At 37.0% G+C, this 26,847-nt stretch overlaps 1 protein-coding gene across 15 annotated transcripts in view; it reads right to left on the bottom strand.

Moving 5' to 3' along the window:
* Positions 1-2,484: 2,484 nt before the first annotated feature.
* SRRM1 (serine and arginine repetitive matrix 1) overlaps positions 2,485-26,847 on the bottom strand; it is a 31,323-nt gene continuing 6,960 nt past the window's right edge. The window contains exons 6-18 of one of the 15 annotated variants that reach the window (XM_054571741.1): positions 25,039-25,152; positions 24,481-24,675; positions 24,066-24,185; positions 21,575-21,849; positions 16,589-16,669; positions 15,964-16,050; positions 14,280-14,424; positions 13,855-13,896; positions 10,279-10,389; positions 7,313-7,777; positions 6,510-6,705; positions 3,835-4,044; positions 2,485-3,460 (exon numbers count right to left, since the gene is read on the bottom strand). In XM_054571741.1, the coding sequence (XP_054427716.1) occupies positions 3,356-3,460; positions 3,835-4,044; positions 6,510-6,705; positions 7,313-7,777; positions 10,279-10,389; positions 13,855-13,896; positions 14,280-14,424; positions 15,964-16,050; positions 16,589-16,669; positions 21,575-21,849; positions 24,066-24,185; positions 24,481-24,675; positions 25,039-25,152 (2,146 nt within the window). In that variant the 3' untranslated portion in view covers positions 2,485-3,355. Of the gene's footprint in view, positions 3,461-3,834; positions 4,045-6,509; positions 6,706-7,312; positions 7,778-10,278; positions 10,390-13,854; positions 13,897-14,279; positions 14,425-15,963; positions 16,051-16,588; positions 16,670-21,574; positions 21,850-24,065; positions 24,186-24,480; positions 24,676-25,038; positions 25,243-26,847 lie in introns of all 15 variants that reach the window. The other 14 variants (XM_054571742.1, XM_054571743.1, XM_054571746.1 and 11 more) reach the window with 14 other exon arrangements.

The following is a 26,847-nucleotide window of genomic DNA, read 5'->3' as shown; positions in this document are numbered from 1 at the left end:
CTGCCTAAATGTTCAACCGATGAACAAATAAACAAAATGTGTTATGTCCATGCAGGCGAGGGTTACTCAGCAATAATGGAGTTGCACACTTTAAAATAGTGAGCTTTTTTGTGATTAGTTATACTACAAAAGAGAAAATTGAATAGGGTTAGGGCCTACTAAAACCCTTTTTAGACATCTAAACTAAAATTTGCCATAGTTACTACAATGAATACACGTCTTGTTGGCTAACAACACAAAAGCCTTTATGCTGTCATTGCTTTATATGTATTAACTAACACATCTTCCAAAACTCTGGGGTCGAATCCACCATTATTTCTCAGAGGAGTTGGCAGCATTTTAGGGGTCAAGAAATTTGACCAAGGTTACACAGTAGAAATCTGTGGTAGAAACCCTAGTCTACCTGACTCTGTAAACCATGTTTTGTCCACTCCAAACTGTTGTTTGCCTATTTATAATATCCCTAGTAGGCAAATGCTCCTTGAGGGCAGCAACCATGTCTTTTCATTTTCTTTACCTCAAATCCTGTTGGCACATGGCAAAAATAGAGGTAATGATGGTCAATTAAAGGTGTTCATTCACCCACTCATCAAATATTTGTACTTCTACTATGTACCGGGCACTGGGGACACGGTGAAGAACAAGACCAAGTTCCTGGGATCCAAAACTGTATTTCATATAGTAATAATTGCCTATATATGAAAATAAAGGAGTTAAGGAAGGCTGAAGAAAAACAAGAAAACCAGTCAGAAAATTGGGAGGTGGTGCCTTCCGGGATGAGGGAAACGTAGAGACAAAGCCCTGGAAGAGGTCAGTTTTGATGGGTTAAAGGAAGAGCAGGTCAGCAGATGTGGTCTGAGCAGACTGAGTAGAGATGAAGTTTCTGCCAAAGCAGATTCTGACCAGCAGTATTGGGTCTTGCAGGCGATTTTAAGTTTAGATTTTACTCTGGGGCTGTCCGAGGGTTTTGAGCAATACTAGAATCTTGACTTAGGCAGTTGGGAATGGAATGGCTTGTTTGTGTGTGTGTGTTGGAGGGCAGACGATACTGCCACTGGCAGTATTGCTTCAGTTTTGAGTGAAAGGTACTGAAATAGACAGGGATAAGATCAGATGATGGTATTGAGGAAATTCTGCCCTGCCTGGTCAGTGGCTCAGTGGTGAACTGAAAGATCACAGGTTCAATTCCCAGTCAGGGCACATGCTTGGGGTTACGCGCTGGATGCCTGAATGGGGGAGAGACGCAATCCATTAATGTTTCTCTACCTGTTTCTTCCTTCTTTCTCTAAAAAATAAATAAAACCTTAAAAAAAATTCTATTTTGCACATGTTCATTTCAGGATGCCCTTTAGACATCCAAATGGCATTATTGAGTAGGTAGCTGGTGAAATAGGGGTCTAGTTCAGAGGTCTTGGACTGGAAGGAAATCTGATACATCAAAGAAAAGATGACATTTATAAAGTCAAGGGACTAGAGGCTAAATGTAGGGAAAGCCACCAAGGACAAAGATTCCACCATTTCACATTTGAAAAGATGAATAAACATGTTAAGTGAATAAATGATTGGCTAGACACAGAGATGCCTGGGAGGTTCACTGATCTGCTCATATTGACAAGGATAAAATTAGCAACAATCATCTTAGTAAGTGAACATTCTGTGCTTTTCTGGTATCACAAAATTATAGTCAAAAGAAAATCATGCAAAAGATCTTTGAAAATTGCTGGACATGTGTAAGATTCTATTATCAATCATGGATAGTCACTTACCTTAGTTCAGTCCCTACAGAAGCATATTCATTAAGCTTTCTATTAAAAAAGTTTGTTTCCCTGAAATTTAAACACAATGTAGGGATTTTCTTTTTGCTGCAAATGCCAGAAATTATAATCAAAGTAACTGCCCACATGTCAACCTGCTCATCATGGTGTGAAAAATTCCTTTACTTCTTTCATATGAATGTTGCTATTTTACCTTACACAATGTCATCAACTCTTAAGTTTCCTCAAATTATTTTGCTCTGCTAATCTTAAAGTGCAAAAAAAGACTTGATTTTGGATAGCCAAACATTAGACACCCCCCACCACCCTTGCTTCAGGCCTCCAGTAGCCTTTATTCACTTCCTGGAATGTGCCAGGCTCCTGCATCAGGGTGTGCAGATATTCCTGGCTCTTTTTGAAACACCCTCCAGTTTACCCAGGCCTGGACAGCTTGTCCTGCCCATTACATATGTTCTGATCACACCGGCACTTCCCATTCATAGATCTTATCATATTAATTATTAAAATAAAGATGGTAAAACAATTTCACCACCTTTTTATTTCCCCTGCCCAACCCTCAACCTGCCCGAGGTGCCATGGCATACTGTAAGATTTTAAGAAAAGGCAGGTCTACTGAAGCATTGAGATAAGTGAAAGTGAGTGGCCAACATTTTTAAATTTAGAAATTTATTCAGTTTAATCCACAAGCTTTACATAGCTTTAGTTTAAAAAAAAAAAAACAAAACAACAACAAAAAAAAAACAAAAACAGTGAAAACAAGACACCATTTCAAAAGTCTGGGCCCTTCCAGCCTTCCAAATACAAGAGCTCTGAAAGTTGTATATACCAATTGGAAGAATAAGACAAAATTATGAATGGAAACCATGACATTTCTTAAAACAAAGTTTATGTAACTGAAGGATCCTTCCTGGGACTAGTTAACTGCCTTTACAAAAAAACACAACAGAATAGAATGAAATTCCAGTGTTCCAAATCAACTTGTTACACATCAATATTAACCCACAGTGTCCTTGTCCTGGCAAACAACATGCTTTCATTTTCTGTCTCATCCTAGAACTTGAATTCTGATTCATTTCAGCAGAGACTCCACAGGCAACAGGAAAGATTGTGGCATTAAAATGTTAATTTATACTTTTGTAGTAGTTCAACAGTGGTCTTATTTCTGGGCAACTGCAAACCATACAAGGTTGGAAGCATCATAACTTAAATGGGTGCTAAGACTCAAATGAGAAAAAGTAAAGAAAAAAGAAAACAAAACCTCTGGGAATAGCCAGAGGCATTTAAACAAACCATAAAAATGCCAACAATATTTAAAGCCCCTTTTTTAAAAAGGGGACTTGTTTTGGCTTAAAATATTTCACTCTAAATGAATTTATGTCAGCTGTCAATGAAAGAATGTCACTAATACACTGTGGACACCTTTTGCAATGTAAATCCATGCCCTTTTTTTACATGGTGAACTTCAACCTAGCAATTATTACAACAAATGTTATAGTCTAAAGCTCAAACACATTTTAGCATTTTTGAAATTGAATTGAGTACAAACCAAATAAAATTTACATCGTAACAAACATTTCCACCTAAGACTGTGGGGACACTTGAGCCTTCCGCATTGATCTCAGGGCCTTTTCACGCAGGTGCTTTTCTAAGTCGTCAAGGTTATCTTCAGCTTCACTTTCAGTCTCCTATGAAAACCCAGAAAAGTCAGAGCGTTAAGTCTTGAGACACTATCAGGAGATACTAAGTACACAGCAAAATCAAACTGTGGTGATGGCTGCACAATTTCATGAATATACTAATACCCATCAAATCATGTACTTTAAATGGGCAAATTATGTGGTATGTTAATTACAGCTCAAGAGGTTATTTAAAAAAAAAAAACACATCAAACTTTCGGGCAGCCATTCATATTCCTATCATTTGTCTTGGCAAACTCCTGTTCCTGGCGGGTCATCGAGAAACAGATCAAGAGAGTTAACAGCCAAGGAGCCAACTATTTTTAAAACATAAAAATAAAATTTAGATATTTGTATGAACCACAGGACAGTGTCCATTATACCTTCCTGGGCTCTGGCTCTGCCTCTGGTTCTTCCTGTGCTGATGTGGTGGTGGGAGCAGCAGTGGCTGCAGGGGTTCCAGTAGCTGCAGCGGCTGCAGCCACAGCCTTTTCTTTCTTGTGTTTTTTGTGTTTCTTGTGCTTCTTATCCTTTTTGTGTTTCTTGTCCTTCTTTTTCTTCTTTTTCTTTCCACCCCCTTCTTGGTCTGAATTCTAAAAATCCGGAAAAATAACAGCAATAAATCAATCATTAATATTCTGTCCAACTCAACTTTTTCTATCCCCAAAGAAATAACTAAATGGACCAATCTCAAGACTTCATAAGGCTTCGCGGGAAAAAAGGCCCACGGCCAACCGCCACCAAGAAAAATGTTCCTAGAGATGGGAATGAAAGATTTTTTTCACAGATTTTTAAGAGTCAGAATGAATTGTGAAGGTAACTCATTTTTACAATTTTACCCAATCAACTTTACATTAAACCAGGTTTCCCAACCACAAGCTGGGAGTCAGGTCTCCAGGACTGTACAGAGTTGGAGCCAACCTCCAGATGCAAAGAAAAGCAGCATGTGCAACAGAAAGGAAGTCTCAGTATTCAGATAAGCCAAAGTTGAATGGGGTGAATTCTGGTTCCTGAATCTATTGGGTTGGCCAAAAAGTTCGTTTGGTTTTTTCCCCCTAAGATGGCTCTAATAGCACTTTGTTGCCTTTAAGTTCATTCAAAACAATTTTTTTAGATAGTATTGTGACAGCTGTCACATCAGTGTGAATTTAAAAAAAAAAAAAAAAGCTTACCAAAATTGGTAAATTTTGCGTAGCAATTTTAATATTGAAGATGGAAGAAAATGGGCAACATTTTGGGCATATTATGCTTTATTATTTCAAGAAAGGTAAAAATGCAACTGAAATGCAAAAAAAGATTTGTGCAGTGTATGGAGAAGGTGCTGTGGCTGATCGAACATGTTAGAAGGGGTTTATGGTTTCGTGTTAGGAGGTTTCTTGCTGGATGATGCTCCATAGTAGACGAGTTGAAGTTGACAGCGATCAAATCGACATTAATTGTGAACAATCAATGTTTTACCATGTGGGAGATGGCTGACATACTCAAAATACCCCAATCAATAGAGTTATTGGTGAAAATGAAAAAAGTATGTCTTTTAGTTTACATAGAAAACCATATGGACTTTTTTTGGCCAACCCCATATTAACAATTCGACCTCAGACAATTCAGCTTGACTTTTTAAATGAGCCCTTCTGTCACCCTTAAAGTGTGTAATCCAATCCTTGACAAAGCTGTTGTAGTGATTAAATGGGTATATGTGTAAATCACCCACAATACTAGCCTAACACAAAACAAGTTTCAATACAGCTATTAATCTAAAACATGCTGGTATCTTATTACCATCTGACCTCTCCTACCTCTAGAACAGAGGTGGTTTGTTCTTCACTGCACATATACCAAGTAATTTGCACAATTCAGTCAATTCTATTCAGATGGACATTTAATTAATTTTACACAATACTGAAACCTGCCCAGTTTCAGACTAATAATGACTCACAAAAGGGAAAAGATTTAAACCCCAATATTTTAGTACTCCCAATATTTAAACTTGACAATGTAATAAAAACAAGTGTTATTCTTATATAGCTTGCCAAAGACAAGACTATGTGAAACAATAAAGTACTTTCCATTGCATCTAATACTTCACAGGTTAAAAGATTCATTTTTTATTTTAGAAATAGCGTACAGCTGACCCTTAACAATGCAGGGATAAAGGCCGCCAACCTCTTTTGAAGTAAAAAATCCACAAATAACTTTTGACTCCCCCCAAATTTAATTATAGCCATCCCTCGATATCCGTGAGGGATTGGTTCCAGAACTCTGAGGATACCACAACCCATGAATGCTCAAGTTTCTTAAATAAAATGGCATAGAACAATGCATACAGTCAGCCCTCTACATCCATGGATTCCAACCATGGATCAAAAAAATACTGTTTTCAACCCACAAGGTTGAATCTGTAGATGCGAAACCAGAGGATATAGATGGTCAACTGTGTATTTGCTCAAAAAAATACATGTATAAATTGACCTGTGTAGTTCAAGAGTCAACTGTATTTCCCTTGTAGGAAAAACAAGAGCATTAAAGTGCAAAGAAGGAAAATTAAAAGCACTCATTATTTCCCCAGCACATAATCCACTATCAAACATTTTGGTATCTTCTTTGTGATATATATTTTTTCCTTTTATAAAAAATGAATCACATTAATATGCACACAACCTAAGATCAAAAATTTTACTGATTTGTGTGATCTTAATTCGGTATCCCCAAATGTGTCAAACACTTAACAGAAAATAGCAGAAATATTAAGGCATATTTTCCCTAGATAATAGAACCAAGGGCAGTATTTTCTTCCTATTTTTCTAGTTTTTCTCTATAGTCCAATCTTAAGCACCAAGATTCTGGAATTTAACAGTATTAGACATCACAAATTAGTGGGAGGTTAGAGTGTTAAGCATGGACTGTTGAAGCAACCATGGCCACTTAATGCGTACCTTCTTAGAGACCATCCCCACCACAGAAAATTACGCTCTTATGAGCTACAAACGACAAAAAATTTTCTGCTTCCAGATAACCACAAAGAATTATAGAGAATGCCCCAAACAGGGCAGGCACATACCCTCACCGGGGATGGGCTTGGAGTTGGGCTTTTAGCCTTTTTGACCGGTACCGCTGGTGACCAATTGGTAGAAGGTGACTGAGACTGGACAGGAGATGGAGGTGCTGGGGGCTTCTTAGCTGCTGGCTCAGGAGACCCTGAGACAGATCGGGAGGATGAGACTCTCCTTACAGACTGAGGGCTCGGCGAGGCAGCTCTAGACAAAGGGGAAACAAAACATTTAGTATCCGAGAACAGAAATCTTTCCTAAGAGAAAATAACCAACTACCATTATACAACTAGGTCACTAACTTTAAATATTTCACAGCAACTTATTTTGCTAGTTGATTCAACTAATTCAAATTTATATCATCTAAGTCTTTTGGAGAATAGTTCAAGGCTCACAATCCTCTTTCCATTCTGTTAATGATTGTTTCTGTATGAAGTCAGCAATGCCAATCCTGACTTCATACAAAGCCAATCCTTTGTATTTAAGATTGCTTTTATCAGTCTTACATAGACCTGCAAGGCCTATTCTGTGTGTTACTTCAGGTTACTTTTAGAAGCATACCCTGAATAAAACTGACACTCCTCTAAGAACCAGGTAAAATCCTATGGCATTTAGTTTGTGCCATAAGGATCTACCCTGAAAACAGAAAAGGATCTCTGCAGAGTAACAAGAATTTGCCTTAAAAGTTTGTGTTCACAGCTTATTCCTTTCTGTAATTTCTTAATAAGGGGGGTGGAGGAGGGGAATAATTTTCAAACGTAAGGAGAGCTATGCAAGTTAGTGTTCCTAACCAAAGAGCATAAAATATTTTTACTTTTTTGTCTTTTTGGGTTCCGGAGTCCTGGAGACTCTCCTAATGGGCCTAGTACTTGGAGATGGGGACTGCCTTCTTTGGGGTGATGGTGACGGTCCTCTTCGAACAGGTGGAGGACTTGAGGAGGTCTGCGGAGCTCGAGGCCGTGGTGAGGGCGAATGCCGTTTGTTTGGTTGTGGTGACCGGGCCTCCCGAGTAGATCGGCTCGGGGAAGACCCTTTCCTATGTTTTGATGACAATGAAGGTGAACGTCTCTTGGTGACTGGGGAACTTCTTTGTTTGGGAGGCGGAGAATGGGAGACCCGACGCTTTGGTGGTGGAGTTGGCGATGCCCTTCGTTTTGGAGGGGGTGGGGGAGAGGCCGTTCTTCTCTTCGGAGGTGGAGAAGGAGAGTATCTCCTCTGTATTGGAGGAGAGTATCTTCTTGGGGAAGGTGAGCGCCGACGTGGGGGAGGAGAAGGAGTCCTAGGAAAAAATATATCATTATTAAACTGAAAGGTCCAAAGAAATAAGGAAATGGTATACAAAGAAAACTAACTGGCAAATATGGTTATACAGGCATACCTCAGAGATATGGCAGATTCGGTTTCAGGTCACCTCAATAAAGCAAGTATTGCAATATAGCAAGTCAAATAAATTTACTGCTTTCTCAGCACACTTATTTTTATACTATACTGCTGTCTATTAAGTGTGCAATAGCACTGTCCTTTAGAAGACCAGTGTACATACATTAATTTAAAAATACTTCACTGCCAAAAAGTGCTAATCATCCCATCTAAGCCATCTCTTTGGAGGTGGATAATCGTTCCTTGGTGTTGATAAAAACACAGTATTTGCAAAGCACAATAAAATTAAGTTTATTTGCCTGTATTTTACTAGCACCAGGCAAAGGGAGTATATTTCTAAATGGAAATGCTATACCTTTAACCCTCATTTAAGTAAAAATATCACTTAATAAATTTCTGTATATCATAAATGACTACAGAATAGGACATTCTGGTTAAGAGAGGAATTTGCAGTTTCGGAATGAATTCTAATTTGTCAAGTCATTTAGCACAATCCATATGAAATCAATTTAACGTTTTTTTGAGAAGAGAATGTTGCATTGCTTTGAGGAAACTGAACATTCTTTATCATTATATAACAACTAGATCATTATGTTAGCGGGACTCTGCTACTAGGTGAACTTACAAACTCTCCTATGTGGTACCTTCAGTTTGTGTTTGGACTCTAATAATCAAGAGTTCACTGCATGAGCTTTAAAAAGTAACTCTACCCTCTTCAAAGGGAGATTTGCATTTCCTGTCTCAAAAGACTACTTTCTTGCCCTCGCTAGCGTGGCTCAGTGGATTGAGTGCCAGCCTGCAAACCGAAAGGTTGCCAGTTTGATTCCCAATCAGCGCACAAACATGGGTTGCAGGCCAGGTCCCCAGTTGGGGGCATGTAAGAGGCACCTGAATGATATCTCTCTCGCACTTCGATGTTTCCCTCCCTTCTTCTCACTCTAAAAATAGATAGCTATCTTAAATAAATAAGATAGACTTTTTTTTTCAATGAAAGTTCACTGTTAGGCAGAATGTGAACATCCAGAATGTGAAAGCTCTGTGAAAGTCCAACCTGGCCTTCCTCGTAATGTTGAAGTCCTACATAATCCTAACTTACCGCTTAGGAATTAGACCTAACTACAACATTCAGGTCCAACTACCATTCGCTCTTGAAATGTTTAGGCCTTGAGCTCAAAATACTTTCCTGTCTAGACAATGGGCAACAAACATGGTGGAATGCAGTTCCATTTTTGTCCTTGAGCAATTTGAGTAACTCTGAACCTCTACTTCTTTACCTGAAATATGTGAACAATACCGTCTACCAAAAAGATCACCTTGAGGACTGAAGATAAAGTACCTAAAAACCTAGCACTTGACCTGGCCCATAACAAGTATTCAAGAGTGGTAGTAGCCATTATACTGCTTGGTAATGTCATTACAAATGCTATTATAAAAGTTCAATAAATTATGAACTTTTATAAAAGTTCAATAAATTATGAACTTTTATCTTGAAATTGCTTTAGATTTACAGAAAAGCTGCAGTAACAGTGAAGATTTGCCACTTGGCTTATATAGCTGTAGAAAAATTAACAAAACTGAAATTAACCTCAGAACTAACTAGGGTACCAGTATCACCCATTTTTCCAGTTACATTCTTTTTCCTGTTTCAGGTTCCAAAAATCAGAATCCTATATTGCATTTAGTTGTGATATGTCCTAAAGGTTTCTGCTAATTTGTAACTATTACTCTGTCTTTCAAAATTGACATTTTTTAAGAGTACTGTTCAGTTCCTATGTAGAATGATCTTTGAATTGGATTTCTCTGGTATTTCCTAATAACTACCCTGAGGCCCTGAGGTTCTGCATAATTGCTAAGAGTACTACAGGGTATCCAGGAATGATGTGATACCAATCTGTATTAGCAAGAATGTTAACTTTGATTCCTCAGTTAAGACAGTGTGTGCTGGGCGTTCCTCACTAAGTTAACACAGGATGGGGTAAAAGTACGTTTACAGTTGTGAGTAAGCAAAATACAGAGTTTACTTTTGTATTAGTAATTAAAACAACTGTAAACCTACTTTTGTCCCACACCAAACTTTTCCCTTTGCATCACTAGTGTTTTCATGTATTTAATATTTTGATTGATATGATTCAGATACCATAAAATTCAACTATTTAAAGTGTGCATTTCAATGGTTTCAGTATATTCACAGTTGTCTAACCATTATCACCCCCCATTTCCACCCAGGCACCACTAATCCACTTTATAGGTTTGTGTGTTCTGGATTCTTCATATAAATGGAATCATGTAGTATGTGGTGGTTTATGAATGGTTGAGCAATGCCACTCTAATAAGATATTTTCAACCATAAAGATTCAAAGTTGCTCCGATTAACTCCAACAAACATATCTGATTAAGTACCTCCGTCGTGGTGGTGGTGTGGGAGACCTACGCCGCCGCGGAGGGGGAGCAGGAGAAGGAGATCGTCGCCTTCTGGCGGGTGGTGGGGAGGGACTTCTCCTCCGTCTACCACTAAACCAAAGAAGAATTATAGTTGACTGAGTTAGTAGCATTTATAATTAAGTAATCCAAATGACACCGTTTCAATCACTGTTAACCCAAAGTACAACTGTTACTCTATCCCTCAGAACAGTGTTTTTCAAACTACAGGTCAAGACTATTACTCAAAACCCTGGCTACAAAACTTTTTTTTTTTTTTTTTAATAGAAAATCAGAACGTTACTATAGTAAGGGCAAATACTGGATTTTTTGTGAAATTTTTGTTTCAGTATATAAATATTCAGAGTCTGGGTCACGACATAAAATAGTCTTAACATCATGAAGAAAATTTGAAAACACTGTGTTAGAGTACTGCTTTGAAATTGGCACACACACCAGAATCACCTAGGAAACTTATCTGAGCTTTGCATTCATCAGGTTTGGGCTATGGTCCAACCAGTGTATTTTGAAAAGGCTCGCAAGGTGATTTTCCAATTCCTTGTTAGGAATAACTGCACTGAAGTCTAGAAAAACTGAAAATTCTAACACAGATATTTTAAATTCTAATGGTCACTAGTGACTTAAGGCCCAAAATCTGGATGTCACAGCTCCAAATTCTTAGTTTTTAAAATGTATTTCCACTGTTCAAGAATTGCATACTCTTAACTAAAAAAACCACGAACCCAAAGACAAAGGACCAAAGCTATCCAAGCACTCAAGCTATCACTGGAATCAATTTGGTTAAAATACAGATATAAATCTTAATTCTGAGCTTAACAACACATAACCAACATAAAAAGCACACCTGAAGTATACATTTATATCAACTAGACTCACGGCCATCTTCCTACAGACATATTGAAATATACACTAAGCCATTTGCCACCTTTTGGGTAAATTTGTGTATACAAAGTAGTCAAATAATTTAATTAATTCTTAATTTCCTGCCCAGTAGAGTATTGGTGCTTCCTGTGAATCTGAAAATATTTTCTAAAATGTACTGGTCTTGCTTTCCATTTAAAACGAAGGAGATCTCTGATAACAGAGAAATTTCTGAAATCATTACTAAATTAAATTTTCAACTTATATTTATTTATGCCTTGTGGGGATTAAGACTTCACTTAAATGGACTTAAAATATAAACTATAAGAGGCAATGATAACAGAACAGATAAGCTTTAGATAAATGAAATATAGACATCGAACTATTAATTACAAAATATGACAGTTAAAGGAGAATTTACCAGCAGGGTTAAATCAGGATTATGAGATAAAAAGAACAGGAAGACTACCGCATTGTTTCAAAAGACAATGAAGATTTCAAATGGAAAAAGAGAAAGAAGAAAAGCAAAGGCTTCTATATACCAATTTTTGAGGATGAGGTGAGGTAAACCAGAACTCCCAATAGGTTATCAGTAGTAATAACAGCATAAGAGGCTATTATTGTTGATTGTGTGGCTTCTCTTTAAAAATATTCTCCCAATTTGTTTACAAAACTTTAAGTAGGAAATGTCATTACCAATTGAACTTAAGATTAGAATCTATGATACACAAATGACCTGAGATATATCATGCCTGCTTAATTTGTAAAATAAAATAACTAAAGGTCCCTTTCAGTAATGACCTTCAATGTCTATGTGAGAAATTAACTGAAAAGAGAATCAGAATAAATAAAACCACAACCAAAGTAGCATAACTTAAAAGAACTGCCAGAAAAATCTGATAATCACATATAACTGGAGTCTTGGTACCACGTGGTTCTACCACCTGAAGGCTATAGTTTCTTAACTGACCTGATAAGGCACACATTTCAGGGATTATAAATACATACATATACACATAAATAGGTAGATAGATAGATAAATGGGGGGGGGGGGCAGCTAAGCATTTTCTAGTTACCCTGAACACTAATGCCAAACTAAGATACAGACATTGTTGAATAGGAAAGTTTTCCCCCTAAATCGTGTGAGAGACTCAATCTGATGTAGCCCTTAGCCTCTCAAGTATTTAGGAATAGATAAGCCTTATAACAAGGGGTCAGACTATTATCTCTGCCATGACCTCTTCAGAACAATCTCATTTCACTAGCCATACTGGTAATAGAGATAAGTTATAGATGTGACAACCACCTAAGATATGATCAGCTACACTAAGTACGATCAATATACTCTGTATCCTGTAAGTTAAGGAGTGTTCAATTCCCAAAGTGTTTAAGAGCATGGAAAATACATTTTCCAATGTTTAAACTTTATATAGAAAATATTAGAAACCAGACTGTATTTCCCCTCTTGAAACATAATAAATACTGAAGCATAATTCCAAATAAATATATTTCCATCATCTCTAAAACCCATACGCCTGATTGCAATTTCCAAAACCACTAAACTTCAGGCTACTGTACAATTTAGTACCTGTTTTAAATGAGGAGAAACAAAACAAAAACATCCTGAGGCAAGGTATTAAACCTAAGCGTTGATTTCACTGTAGTGATAAGTGAAATCTTTTTCTGGTAAAAAAAAACAGTTCTATAATTTGGGGGGTGGGAGAAAGGGAATAAATCTTACCACTAAATTGATTCTGTAATTTTTCAGCTGCTGTACTACCAATTTTACTGAAGGGGTAATTATAGCTGGAAACAGAATACCTTAACATCTAAATTCATCTTTTTTTAGGCTTTCATTTTTTATTGACAATAGTTACTTCCATGGCACATACACTGACTGCTTATTAGCTCCACCACAAACATTACTGCTTGGTTCCAAAGAAGCTTTCCAAGAAAACACTTTTATTAATGAGACTACCTAAAATAGCTTCAAAAACGGAGCCAAAAATAAGAATGGGATTGTTTTAGGAAGAACAAATACTTAGAAATTCAGTGGCAGCTAAAACTAAACCCAAAATAAAAGACCAGTGAAGAAAGTGTAATGGTTTATCATGTAAGATCTGGCTTTGTCACTTTGTAACCCTAAAAGGTTCACTTTACTACTTATGGGCCTGTTTCTTCTTTTTTTAAACTCAGGAGATAGGCCTACCTTAAAGATTTGTAGTTGTGATTTGACTCTAAAGTCTACGGTTTTTGGGTCACATGGACACCAATAATCAAAAAGGTGCAATGAAGCTATGCAAACCTACCTTCCTACCATAGGAAACACTAAACAGGGACCAAAGCCTTACACTCCTTTCTCACTTTTTGAAGTCTCTCCATAGTTCTTCTTGCCTTCTCTAGTATCACCACAAAGTCCTTCCCCACTAAATCTGAGTGCTATTACTACAGATTTTGTAACTGTGTAAAAATATAAGTTCAAATAACATTCAAAAATGAACATTGTGTACAATTCTATCATTTATTTGATGTATAAAGAAATATAATTAAACTAAAATTAAGGACTTTTTCCACCCACTGTATACCTAGGAATGGGATACGGTTACCTGAACAGGATAAGTAAGTCACTACAACTTTGACATGTAACCCTAAGTTACAAAGTAGTGTCTAACCAACCTTTTAGTCATTGGCGATTGCCATCGCTTTCCCATCTGCATCCTGAGAGCAGTGGAGAAAAACAAATGTCAAGAATTCCATTCACCAAATTATTTACTTCAATGGCATTAATTATCACTAATGGAAATATATTTTTTAAGCATTCAAAGATGTTCAGGAATTAATGCTATGATTTAACTGGTATTCTTTCAGTCATGCACACATATGACATGGTGGTACAAAATCACAAAGTTCTCATTAATTAGCTAGTAACTACCAAACAAAGCAACCCCTCCCCCCCACCAAAACAAAATGTGACCATGTCCATCTGTCCTTGAAATTAAGTAGTTAGCCAAATTCTAAAATAAGCCCATAGCCCATCCCTTAAGTTATGAAGTTTCATCACTACAAAACAACAGTGAAGACTACTGAAGAAAAGATCTTACCGAGGGGAAGTCTCTTTCTGGCGCTTTCGAGGTGATGGCGAGGCACTCCGGGAAGGGGAATGTCTCCGCCGCCTGCCTACCTCACCGTTCTTCACATGGGACCTCTTGGGTCGCTCATCTTCTGAGGAAGAGGAGGAGCCAGAATCTATAATTACACAACAACCAAAATATTACAGTAGGCCTATGCTTAAAAGTGTCCAAATTTTCTGAATCTAAGTGGGTGGAGTGTCCAAATTAGCGAGTCCATGAACATAAGCTGGCACATATACAAACCATCACCTCTAACAAAGGCAATACCAGTATCTGCTCAGTGAATTGAAAGCCAAGTACAAATAAATATAATCATTATTATTAAATAAGTTATAGAAATCATTTTCACAGCACAATCCAAGGAAACCCAATGACTTTTAAGAATCTAGTGATTTTCCTAAAAACTAAGTAAAGCTTAAAAAGCACTCAATTACTTGGTTCTTATTACTCTAAGTACTTTAAAGGCAATGGAAATTTGTTATTAGGGTTTGAAAACCTTACTTCCATGTCCCTAGCATTTATCCAGCAAAGAAATACATGTGACATTTCCTACAGGCCTGGTGGCAAACATCTAAGACCACAAAGAGAAAAACTTCAATTGTTGGCATATGGTTTCCTTAACTTAAACTAACAACTGTTCTCCAAATATTAAAAATTAAATTTAAAACAAAGCCCCAAGTACCAAAAACCACCAAGATCTATGAGTATTTTCAAACCCTTCCATGATTAGCCTCACCTTAATTTTGAGTTGCAAAAGCTGTATAACTTTTAACTGAATGCCACTGTGGGATGCTTGGGTTTCCATTTTATAAATGGGGGGTGGGGAGGAGGCAGTGTCCAGACCAAGCCACAAATATCAACTGAGCTAATAAAGTCAGAACATCTGGTTTAAAAATCAGGTTTCTGTGCACATACTCTAATTCAAAATTTTCACTTTTAATTATTTTTTACAGATATTTTTACACAACACAAAAAGAGCTAGAAACAACCTAAATGTACAAATAGGCACCTGGTTCACTAAATTATAGAATATTGTTACAGTAAAGTAGTATGGTATCAAGAAAAAAAAAACCCCCACCAAAAACTTAAAAAAAAAAAAAAAAGTATGGTAAATCATTAAGAACAAGGAAAGATGTCTAGATATGTTACATTAAAAAGGCAGGCAACATAACCTACAATTTGAGCTTGTGTGGGCTTGTTTTCTTCTTTTTACCCAAAGATGCTTACATGTGTACAGAAAATGCCTGAATAGTACTGGCTGGGTTGCTCAATTGTTAGAGCATTCCCCCCACCAAGGTTACAGGTTTGAATCCCAGTCAAGGCACATACAAGCATCAACCAATGAATGTATAAATAAGCAAAACAACAAATTGATATTTCTCTCTCCCCCTCTCTTATGAAGAAAAAAATTTTTAAAAATATTTCTGAATAAAAGCTTTGGGAAATAAGACTGGGGACAGGGAAAAGAACGATACTTTTCTAATCTCATATTTCCCCCCACCCCTTTTTATTGCTGTACTCTAAAGATCAATTACTTTATTTCTATGTAGGCACATATTTCTCATAACTATGCCCACTATACTGATGGATAGCCATATCTTAAGTACTTTGTATTAGAAAATACAGGTAGAAAAAACTTAATCAGTGCCCATACCAGAAGAAGACTGCTGGTTCTGTCGTCTGTATTGGCGTCTCTGCTGCACAGAATCTGCTGCAGCCATTTTGCCACCTTTATCTTCTTCTGAAAGATGGATGCATTTAGAAAGTGTTTCTTTAGTTATGCTTACAGAAAATGTAACATATCTGAATTGGGAAATGGTCTCTTAAACTTTTTATCTGTTTGGGTCAAACAATACAGCATGCACGCATGCGTGCACACACACCCTCACCTGCAAAGGAGGAAGAGCTTAAAACACCAATTTAAACCATCACCACCAAATGTAATAAAAATAAAATTATTTAGGCATTTGCTACAATAGGTCAAGCTAAGTGCCAAGCACTTTATGAACATTATTTCAGTTAACTGACAAAAACCTAAGGGATAATACTGTTACCCATATTTCAGATGTGATAAAAACAAGGCTCAGCTAAATTAATTAAACAAAGAAAAAGCAGTTAAGCAGTTGGAGCCTGGGATTCCAACCAGGTTGGCCTGACTTCAGAGTCCTAGCTCTTAAGACACTGAGCCATATTCTGTAATTAATCTTTAACCAGAAGGGTCTGACCAAATGTGTAACACATCTAATTTAGCTTAAAACAAACACAGAAACACAACTTACCTGATTCAGATAACTCTACTTTTCTAGGCTTGGGTGCAGGTGAAGGGGACTCTCTTTTCTCAGTACCTTTATGTTTTGTCACTAAAAAGAGTATGGCAAACAAAAAAACACACTTAAACGAAGAAAACAAAACAAAGCTTCACAAGATGTCTTCTTAACAATATAAAAGTAGGTGTGACTATTCTCATAAATAATTTATAGAGAATTACAAAATTCTGTAAGACCTTTTTGTCACAGTACCTGAAGTAAAACCAAGAATTTTTAAATGCTGGATAAAAAAGTCTCAAAAAGTTCCACAATGATTTAGAATCTTGAGACTCACACAAAAGAAACAATAGTTAAGAGAAATTGGGAGCTGTTTCTGGGTAGAACAAGCTCGATGCTGCTATGTATAACATTCAGCTCAGTAAGCCTGTGTGCTACCCCACAACTTAAAACAGTCTACAGAGGCCTCATCAGCATGTAAGCTTGTACCCATTATAGGTGGGTTAAGATATCAGATGGTAAGTGATTAAGAAATTAGATCTGCTGAAATTTTCAAAGATATTTGGCCTGAAGAGAAGGAATAAACTAGCCACCCAAGAGGCTGTAGACTCTTTATGTACAGAATGACCCTTGACAATAGTATGAAGGATTTAAACTACCTATTAAAAAAGCAGACATTCACAATGGTAAAAATAATTAAATACTAAGGCCAGAAGTGTCTTTCCAAAGCTCAGAGAAAAAAAAAGAAGAGGAAAGCAGCAGCAGCAGCAGCTCTGAAATATACCAGAGGCAGTAGGAGAGCTAGAGTAACTTATAAATTATCTAACTTAACTTTTCACAATTGCATGGAAAATTATTATGGCAACTATATTTTGTATGCTTGCTACATTAAGTACTATTGCTAATAATACTCCCCCTGCCCCTCCATTTTGTGAGAGGAGAAATCTGAGGTTTAAATAAAAGTGACTTCAAAGCCACACATAATTTAAGTGAACTAGGATCTGACCCCAACACTTTATTTTTAGGGTATAGGTTTTAATTTCCAACAATTACTAGTTCTCTTAATATCTACCCATTGCTTCAACTAAATCAAAAGTATATCCTTGGCTGCTGCGGCTCAATGGGCTGAGCACCGGCCTGCAGGCCAGGTCCCCAGTTGGGGGCGTGTGAGGGGCAACTGATCCATATATCTCTCGCACATCCACGTTTCTCTCCCTCATTCTCTCTCTTCCTCCCCCTCTCTAAATATAAATAAATAAACCCCCCCCCTTTTTTTTAAAGTATGATTCCCCTTAGGATCTTTACAACAGTGTTTTGTAATCAAAGCAATTACCATGAGATGTTTGACCTAGAATGTATATACATTTCATTTAACAGACTCCTATATCCAGAATTCTATGTAGGCTTAGTCAACGGGCATTAACTTAAAATTAGCAATCTAAAACAGCAATCTTATCGTTGCCAGAGTAGTCAAACTGGAGAATTCATCACTGTATACAACCAGCATTTTATCCCTGGCTCTGTAGTTCAGTTGGTTAGAGCATGGTCCCAACTGTCCAAGATTGTGGGTTTGATCCCCAGTCAGGGCAAATACAAGACTTGACCAATGAATGCATAAATAAGTAGAACAACAAATCAATGTTTCTTGTCTCCACTCCCATTTCCTATCTCTAAGATCAAGAAATAAAAATATAAATAAAAAATAAAATATTTTATTAATGATTCTCCCTAATAAGCCTTTTGGATAAACTGACTGGGTAAAGAACAGTTAACACCGAATTAGTTATCATGAAATATGGTAGCACTATAAATACATTTAAAACTTGTATTTTAATAAATTACTTTTTAATGAAATAGAAAGTCTTTACATTTTTAAGGATTTGAGGCACCCTTTTTTCTTTGTCAGTACTTCTTCTTTTAAGTGTCAGTTAATCTTCACTTCTTAAAAAAAAAAAAATTTTTATAGGCATTCAATTATCTATAAACCCACGTGTCCAAGTTACCACCTTGGAAAACTGGGTTCCAAAATGTGTCTGGATGCCAGAATGAACTTTCCCTTGAGAAACATTAAAAATAGGTTTTTATTTGCCAGATGGCTGGGAAATGCCTACTTAGTAAATAATAAACAATTGAGCTAGACGGGTATCCATTTAGCCCTCTGGTTCAATAACCAGCTGAACCACAGCATTATTAACATTGTAATGTTAATGGTTTATTGAGGTTTGTCTGTCTAGGTGCGATTTTATCCATCCAAATGTTTATTTTTCATATTCAAGGGGCAAAATCATTCTAGCATTAAGTCAGAAACCTTCAAAATCAACATAAAAACCAATATTTTATATTTATTTTCAACAGTCCTATGAATTATTAATCTCCCAGACTTGCCCAAAAGATCACTTATTAAGTCGCTGTGACAGAATTAGTAAAATCATTAAGTATCCACAAGTACAATTTATATGGCTAAACTGATCTAAACTCAAGACTACCACCACCACCACAGGTATAGGTCCTCAGTAAACATACTTCATTAAATATCCCTCTGATTTCAAAGCACTAGTTTATATACTCAGATAATACCAACTTAACTATGACATGCCATCAACTACAAAATGCTTCCTGAGGACCCTTTCAAATGAGAATACATATTACACTCCAAATAATTTACCTTTTAAATTCCCCCAAATACTTTTCCTGCCTGTCTCCCTCTCCACTTGCCCACTATCAACAGCAGAACCTTGACCTAAAGCGCTGATTGGTGACTACTACATGAATTACAAAAGTAAAGTCTATTACATTTCAATGTCACTGCTCTTATTAGCCATGAAGACTGCAAAAAAAAGGAATTTCTGGTATCATACTACCAGGTACAGAAGCTAAAGAATTTCACCCTGCTCTCCATTTCCCTCCCCCAGAAATCAGACCAGGCATTTTGGAATAGCAAAGTTGGACCAAGTATGCACTTTTCAATGGGAATGAGAACCCAAATTCTAGTCCTGGCTGGCTGTCCTTGACCAAACTTAACCTGAGAACCTGTTTCCTGATGACAATCTCTAAAATTGTTTCTAGCTCTGAAATTTCATCACAGATGTCTGGGATCATTTTAATATAAAAAGTTATTCCATGTTGTTAAAACAAATATTTAGCCTCAATAGTCACAAGGTAGCCTCTGGCCACACTGATCACAATGCACTTCTTTGGCTGGGTTTTATTCAAAAATGGAAAGACCTGTTCCGAATCCATAGGAACAGAACTAGTCCTTTGTCTCCCACCCACCATGACTTATTACTTGCTCAGGTACATATCCATTGTGACTTGTTTCTGAAAAGCAGCCACCTGATCCCTCCATCAATATATCAAAACACAAACAGTTGGTACCTATGCACAATCTTCAAAAGGTAACTACTAATTCTTAACAATTAACCTATTTTAACAGGGATTCAGTCCTTCTGTTCAGGTATATTTATTACCCTTTGGCTATGCAATATAAACAAAAAACTGTTAAGTTGATGTGTATTTGCAAAGTGGCAAGTGGCATTTACAATATTTTTTCTCTAGAGAGCTTTCTGGCTCCAGATAAAGGAAAGAAATATTCAGGAGTCCCAACACTTCATAGGAAAGAAAAAATCAGGACAACAGCATGAGGTTTGGATATGATGACTAAAAATCATGGACAGACTGAAATTTTCCCGATTTTAAACAAAAAGTAACATGGGACATGAGGTTATGAAAAATAAGTGACCCTAAGACCCCCACCCATACTTAAAATTAAGTCTAAACCTGGAAGACCTAAAGGTTTCTCTATTCTTAACCAGCTATCTGTTTAGGTCTACAGAGCTAATTCAAGAAAAATGACCATATAATATTTAATTATGTATCATCAAATTAACCCGTTAAAATTCAGAAAATAATCTACACATTCCTCTTAACAGGTTACCATTATCCCCCTTTCATTCTGACAGCTTATCTATACCTTACTGTAACAAGAGTTCAAAAGAGGTAAAGCAAAATTTGCCTTTCTAGTTATCAACGCACTGCAGGGCTGGTGGGGAAAGGAAGACCAAGCAGCAGAATGATTAGAAATCCCAAATATGTTTAAATTCATTAAAATATAGTCAGCGCCCAAGCTGGTGTGGCTCAGTGGACTGAGCGCTGGCCTGTGAACCAAAGGGTCACCAGTTCAATTCCCAGTGTAGGGCACATGCCTGGGTTGCAAGCCAGGTCCTCAGCAGGGGGCGCACAAAATGCAACCACAAATTGATGTTTCCCGCTTTCTCCCTCCCTTCCCCTCTCTAAAAGTAAATAAATAAATCTTTAAAAAAATAGTCAAAATTTTGCCTATTCCGTTTTGTGTCTAACCTGAAAATTTAAATGTGATCAGAGCAACTACATATTGCTCCTTAAAATCCTACTATTATAGCAGCTTTTGAGATATGCCCCCCTCCCTCACTACTCACCTTTTAGGCTGCCTTTCTCATTCTGGTCCTAAGCACCAGAGGCCCAATTCTGTTCAAATAGATCTATAGTGTGTATTTAATACTAAAGGAACAAACCCCAATAAACCTTCACTCAGACTAATACAGCTAGCATTCTACTTGCCAGGCAGGATCACAGATCATAAATTCCTCAGAAATCAATCTACAAAGTAAAGCAAGGACAAGACTCAAGAACCCTGCCTAGAGCCTAAATTTAAAAGACAAATCAGCTACCATGTCCTTCCCTAGAGAGCACAGTAACGCCAAGAAAATAAAAAAGAACATGATGTTCTACTCAACACCAGAGGACATCACTAAAAACAAAAAACATATAAAGTCTACTTCAACAAATCCCAAGAACATAAAGTAGGAAAGAAAAGGTGAGCACTAAGCAATTTACAAAGAATATCACATACAAATGTTACTCAGCTACTTCACACTCTGAAAGGAAGTGGGGGTGGCGAACAACTGACTAAGCACTTTGTAAGCAAATGAAAAAAGAACATAATTGTTTTTATTCGACTTTTACCTTTACCTGAAGTTCTCCCCGGGGAGACAGAAACACGACTTTTCCTGGTACGGTTTGACTGTTGGGGTGTTGGGGAATGACGAGTTTTTGGCGGAGGAGTTGCTGGAGGTGATGGTCTATGCCTTCGCCTTGGAGGACTTGCTGAAGGAGACAACCTACGCGTTTTTCTGGGGGGACTGGATGTCCTTTTAGGAGGTTTCTTTGGCGGCGACCGGGAACGAGACGAAGAGGAAGATGAACTACTCCCAGACAAGGATGCTGATGAACGCCGTCTTCTGTGGAATAAAGTATTCATACTCAGTTACTGCATACTTACAAAGAATGACAATACAGGTATGGAGTTTATGCAAAAATACAGCTACTTTTATCCAACTTTTGAGTTTATGTAGCTAAGCAGATAAATGAGTTTTTAAAAATGGGAAACAAACCATAACCTAACACAGGAAACAGCTAGTTCAAGACTAACTATAAAGAAATAAATTATTCTGATAAATCATGTTTAAGTTACGTTCCAGTTATAAAGTGTTGGGTGCATAACTAACCATTCTCTGTCTTCCTTAGGAATGATATCAGTGTTTTGGAGTTTGCATACAAAACTTGGGTGGTGAAGTATTTACCATTTAATAAGACAATGTCAAGCAACCTTTATGTTGCATTTTTAAAGAGATGTGCAAGATTAGGAATTCATTTAGCTACATAAACTTAGAAGCAGGTGCCTCTCGAATTCTGCGGCAAAATTTGTGGTAAGTTGTGTTGCAATTATGTGTACCTGCAGAATTCACCTTTGGCAGAAGAATTCCTGAGAACCTGAAAAAAAGAAACCCTACCTTAAATGTGAGATAAAAACTGCCTGAAAGGGAATCTTACACAATCTGCAAAATATTTGGGTTGTTAAATGGCTCAGTAAGCACAATTAAAGCATGCTGTTTGCAAAACTCCAATATAAGAAATAGCTGTTTCCACTAACCTTGTACTAGAAAGTATCAGTATTACTTTTCTCCTGTAGAGAAATAATCAATTTTCGAAGCGTGATACCTAAACTGACTGACCATTTATACCAGTCTCATTTATCAGCAGTCACATCAATTCTATAACTTTTAATACTTATAAAATGGTTCAGTATACCTTGACAACTCTTCCCCACAGAAAAAAATTATCTTTAAAAAGAACTATGGAATTCTGAAAAATCTCAGATTGCAGAAACAAATAAAAATTGTGCAGCTTATTGTTCTCTTTGTTTATTTCCAAGTTGATTTGGTTACCTGAAAAACAGCCTTAAAAGACTCAAAACCAAAAAATTCTGGAGTATCACCTGAAGCATAACCATCAGAGTTCCTTCCAAAAACAAATAAAATGCATTGCTAAGTAGGCAGAGAATTCTGTTATCAGTGCACCAGGCCTCTACTTTGAACAGATACAGCAGCAGTCCTTTTCATTTTTGTTAAAAGTGATAGATCAAAACATTTTATTTTATGCTGATTTTAGGATAATTAAAAAAAAAAAGTTATTAACAGGGTTATTTTAATGCCTAATCCCTTAAAAAACAACCAGCCACAAAACTGCTAATAATCTATGGAATGGGATTATCAGCAATTTTTTAAAAAGTTGATTTTGAGAGAGAAACACATTGATTTTTTTGTTCCATTTGTTTATTATACATACGTTGGTTGAGTCCTGTATGTGCCGTGACCAGGGATTGAACCCACAACCAAGAGAATGCTCTAATCAACTGAGTTACTTGGCAGGGCTGGGCAACTTTTTTTTTTTTAAAGATTTTATTTATTTATTTTGAGAGAGAGGGGGAAGGAGGGAGAAAGAGAGGGAAACATCAATGTGTGACTGCCTCTTATGCTCCCCCTACTAGGGACCTGGCCCCCAACCCAGGCATGTGTTATCAATTCTGACTGGGAATTGAACCGACGACCGTTTGGTTTGCAGGCCAGCACTCAATCCACTGAACTACACCAGCCAGGCAGGGTAACTTTTAACTTTGTTATTTCTATTTGAATTGTTTATAGTAAGCAACTCATTTCTATAATAACAAAAAATTTTCTGAAATATAAGTGTAATTAATGCATGTGGATTATTTTAATACTCGTAAAAGCAGCTTACTGGCTCTACAGTTATCTACTTTTCAGAAGCCAGTGATAACTAAAAGCCGAAAGGAGAGGGGAGGTGACTAGTTTTCTTACTTGGTAGGATTTTTTGGTGGAATCTGAAAGGACAAAAGTTAACAAAAGGTATCAAAAAGATGGTGAATTTCTTCTTTTTTTATTTTCTAATACTACACTACCATTATTTTTCACTGCAAATAACAGCACTTACAACTCAAGTGAGATGGGCTCTTTGGAAGACATCTGATACTCATGAGTTTTCTCCCAGGGGAACACTCATACAAAGATAAGCCCAAGACAAACATATGGTTCATTCATACACCTGACACTTCCAAACTGAAAGAAAGAAAGAAAAAAAAAAAAAAAAGGAAACTCACCGCCTCACTGGAGATCTACTCCTTCTGTGCCTTGGTGGAGGAGGCATTCGTCTTGGTGGAGTTCTTCTTCGAGGAGATGGCCGCCTTCTTGGGCTTGGCCGCCTTCTAGGTGAGTATGATCTGCCATAACAAACAAAGGTAGGGCCTGAATAAACTGGGAACACAGAATGAATGGCTTGACACAATTTTCTCAACAGCTCTACTTTTTAAAAAAATGTATTTCAAGGGATACAATTCCATTTATGTAGAGATTTTTATGGTATACAGAAAGTGTCCTTAAACTCTCTCTCTGTAAATCCAAAAAATAACATTTTACTAAGTGTTTTCTACTGCTTTGAAGCTAGTTACCTAATTCTACCTACAAGAGTAGCAAATAAAGCCTAAGCTCTATGCTGATCTTAAAGCCACAGCTCACCTTGATCTGGATCTATGGCGCCGCCTAGGCCGAGTATGAGAAGGAGAGCGAGAACGTGTCCGGGACCTTGATTTGGAACGTGACCGAGATCTTGGCCGGATCTTCTCCTTTTCCTTTTCTTTTTTGGAATTTTTCTCTGGAGAAGGATCTTTAGGCTCTGGTACAGGTTCAGGTTTGGGAACTTTCAGAATGTCACTATGGGGGGGGAAAAAAAAAGCTTATTCCCCCCTCTTCTACTCAGACTCTTAAGTCATAATTCAATGAATAGTTATTTCTTTTTAAAAAGTTTTCAAAATCTATGAAGATTTCTCCTGAGCTCCAAAAGATAAGCGAAATTCACTGACAGCCAACTAACAATTCTAACTGCTCATGTTTTTCTTGAAGTGCAGAGCTGTTCACAGTAATTGGGAAAAAGTTACAATACATAAAATATTTGAAAGACTACAAACAATGGAAAGCAGTGGTCACCTTTGGGGCATTTTACTTGTAATCTTCTGTACAATTTGAATGTAAAAGCCTAAAACTGTTATATTTATAAATGAACTTTCATGTACTCGCCTAGTAGAAGTGGCCTCTTGTACTGAAGGTTCTTTTATTTTCGCTGATGGTTCTGGGAGCTCTGGAGTTTTTTCCTTCTTTTCTGGAGCAGGGGAAGGACTCCGGCTCTTGGTTCTGTGACGGGGAGATCGAGAATGACTGCGCTTTCTCTCTCTCCTGACAGGGGAAGATCGTCTTCTAGGGGAAGGAGATCTGGATTTGCGTCTAGGATGAAAGCAATTTTTTTCAGGTTTTTGAATAATGTGGGGGGGGGGGGGGGTAAAGGCAGAAGTGAGGATTAATCTTTTTAATTACACCATTATTGTTTATATCTGAGAAGTTCCCTATGAAAATAAGATATCCTACCACATTTACCTAACAGGGAAAGGGCCAAGACAAAGTCTGAAAGGCAAGCAAACCAATGGAAACATTCTCTTTTATATCAGTTATAACAGAGAAAGTATTGAACTGAAATTCTAAATTTTCATTCTTAATCAGTTCCAGAGATGAGAAGACCAAAGACCAATTTTTCAGAGGGAGATGATGCTTAAAAGTATAGCTAATTCTTGAATGCGGGGGTGGGGGGTGGGGAAGGGACACGCCAACACTCCATGCAGCTGAAAATCCTTGTAACTTCTGACTCCCTAAAAACTACTAATAGCCTACTATTGACCAGAGCCTTACTGATAACACAATTAACACCTATTTTGAATGTTCTATGTGTTGTATACTCCATGCTTACAATAAAGGTAGAGAAAAGAAAATCATAAGCAAACACAAAACAAAATCAGAAGGGAGAAAAAATATATTTACAGTATTCATTGAAAAAAATCTGCACAAGTGGACCTACATGGTTCAAACCCGTGTTGTTCAAGGGTCAACTGTAAAGATATTCCCCAATAAACTCAAACCCAATGAAACAAAATTTAGATGCAGACATATTCCACCAGAGTTCTTTAGGAAGAGCCTAGGTAGTCCAGAAAAATGACCAGTGCAATTAAAGCCATATGCCCTTCAGAAGAGAAGAGAATTATATCAATCTTGCATAAGGCCGCTTTTTTGAAAGAGAAGCCCCTTTTCCTTTTCAATAAGTTTCCCTAACAAAGTAAAACAGTAGACCTGCAGGGTTCATCAATAAGTAGTCACCACTACGATTTGTGCTTAACTCTAGAAATAGAGGTCCTGGCACAAATAACACCTTTTTTATTACAAAATTTTTTATTACAAAATCATAAGCATGTAATTCTGTAACATAACATCACACTCAAGCACAACATACAACATTGTAGGTGAAATGTTCAAATTAAAACTATAAATTATTACACCCATATTATTACCCTACCAACCACACTCAAGCAGGCCTTACTTATGCCAGACCCTGTAATACTGCTTCCTTGATAAGTAGTTTTTAATATCAAATATATAAATGAAGAGGACAAAGAATTACCTTCTTCCTTTACTAATAATGCGAGCAGACTGCTGAAATTAACAGAACCCTAAAAATGAAAAGCCTAATGGAATTCTCACCTTTCACCACAAATACAGAAGCTGAGTCCTGGTTTTTAAAATGGGAACCTAACCATAGTCTCAGTGGAAGAAGAAGAAAACAAATAAATGATCTCTTTTGGGTTCAGTACAACCATCTAAGGAAAGCAGAATAAGGAATTAGAGAAGTAAAATATGAACAGCTAATGGACACAGATTTCTAATAAAAAAGGAAATGTAAAGAGAGTTGAATACTAAAAATTATTCTAATTAAATGCTCTATGTAATCTGTATGTACATATATGCTAAATGCTATATGTAATATGGGGAATGTCTAGATTTTTG

This window comes from Pteronotus mesoamericanus, unplaced genomic scaffold (genome assembly GCF_021234165.1).
Source record: "Pteronotus mesoamericanus isolate MK-2021 breed Mesoamerican mustached bat unplaced genomic scaffold, CSHL_Meso_final contig_221, whole genome shotgun sequence".
Taxonomy (NCBI): domain Eukaryota; kingdom Metazoa; phylum Chordata; class Mammalia; order Chiroptera; family Mormoopidae; genus Pteronotus; species Pteronotus mesoamericanus.
Note: the sequence above shows the minus strand (reverse complement) of the source record. Positions and strands in the feature narration are given on the sequence as shown.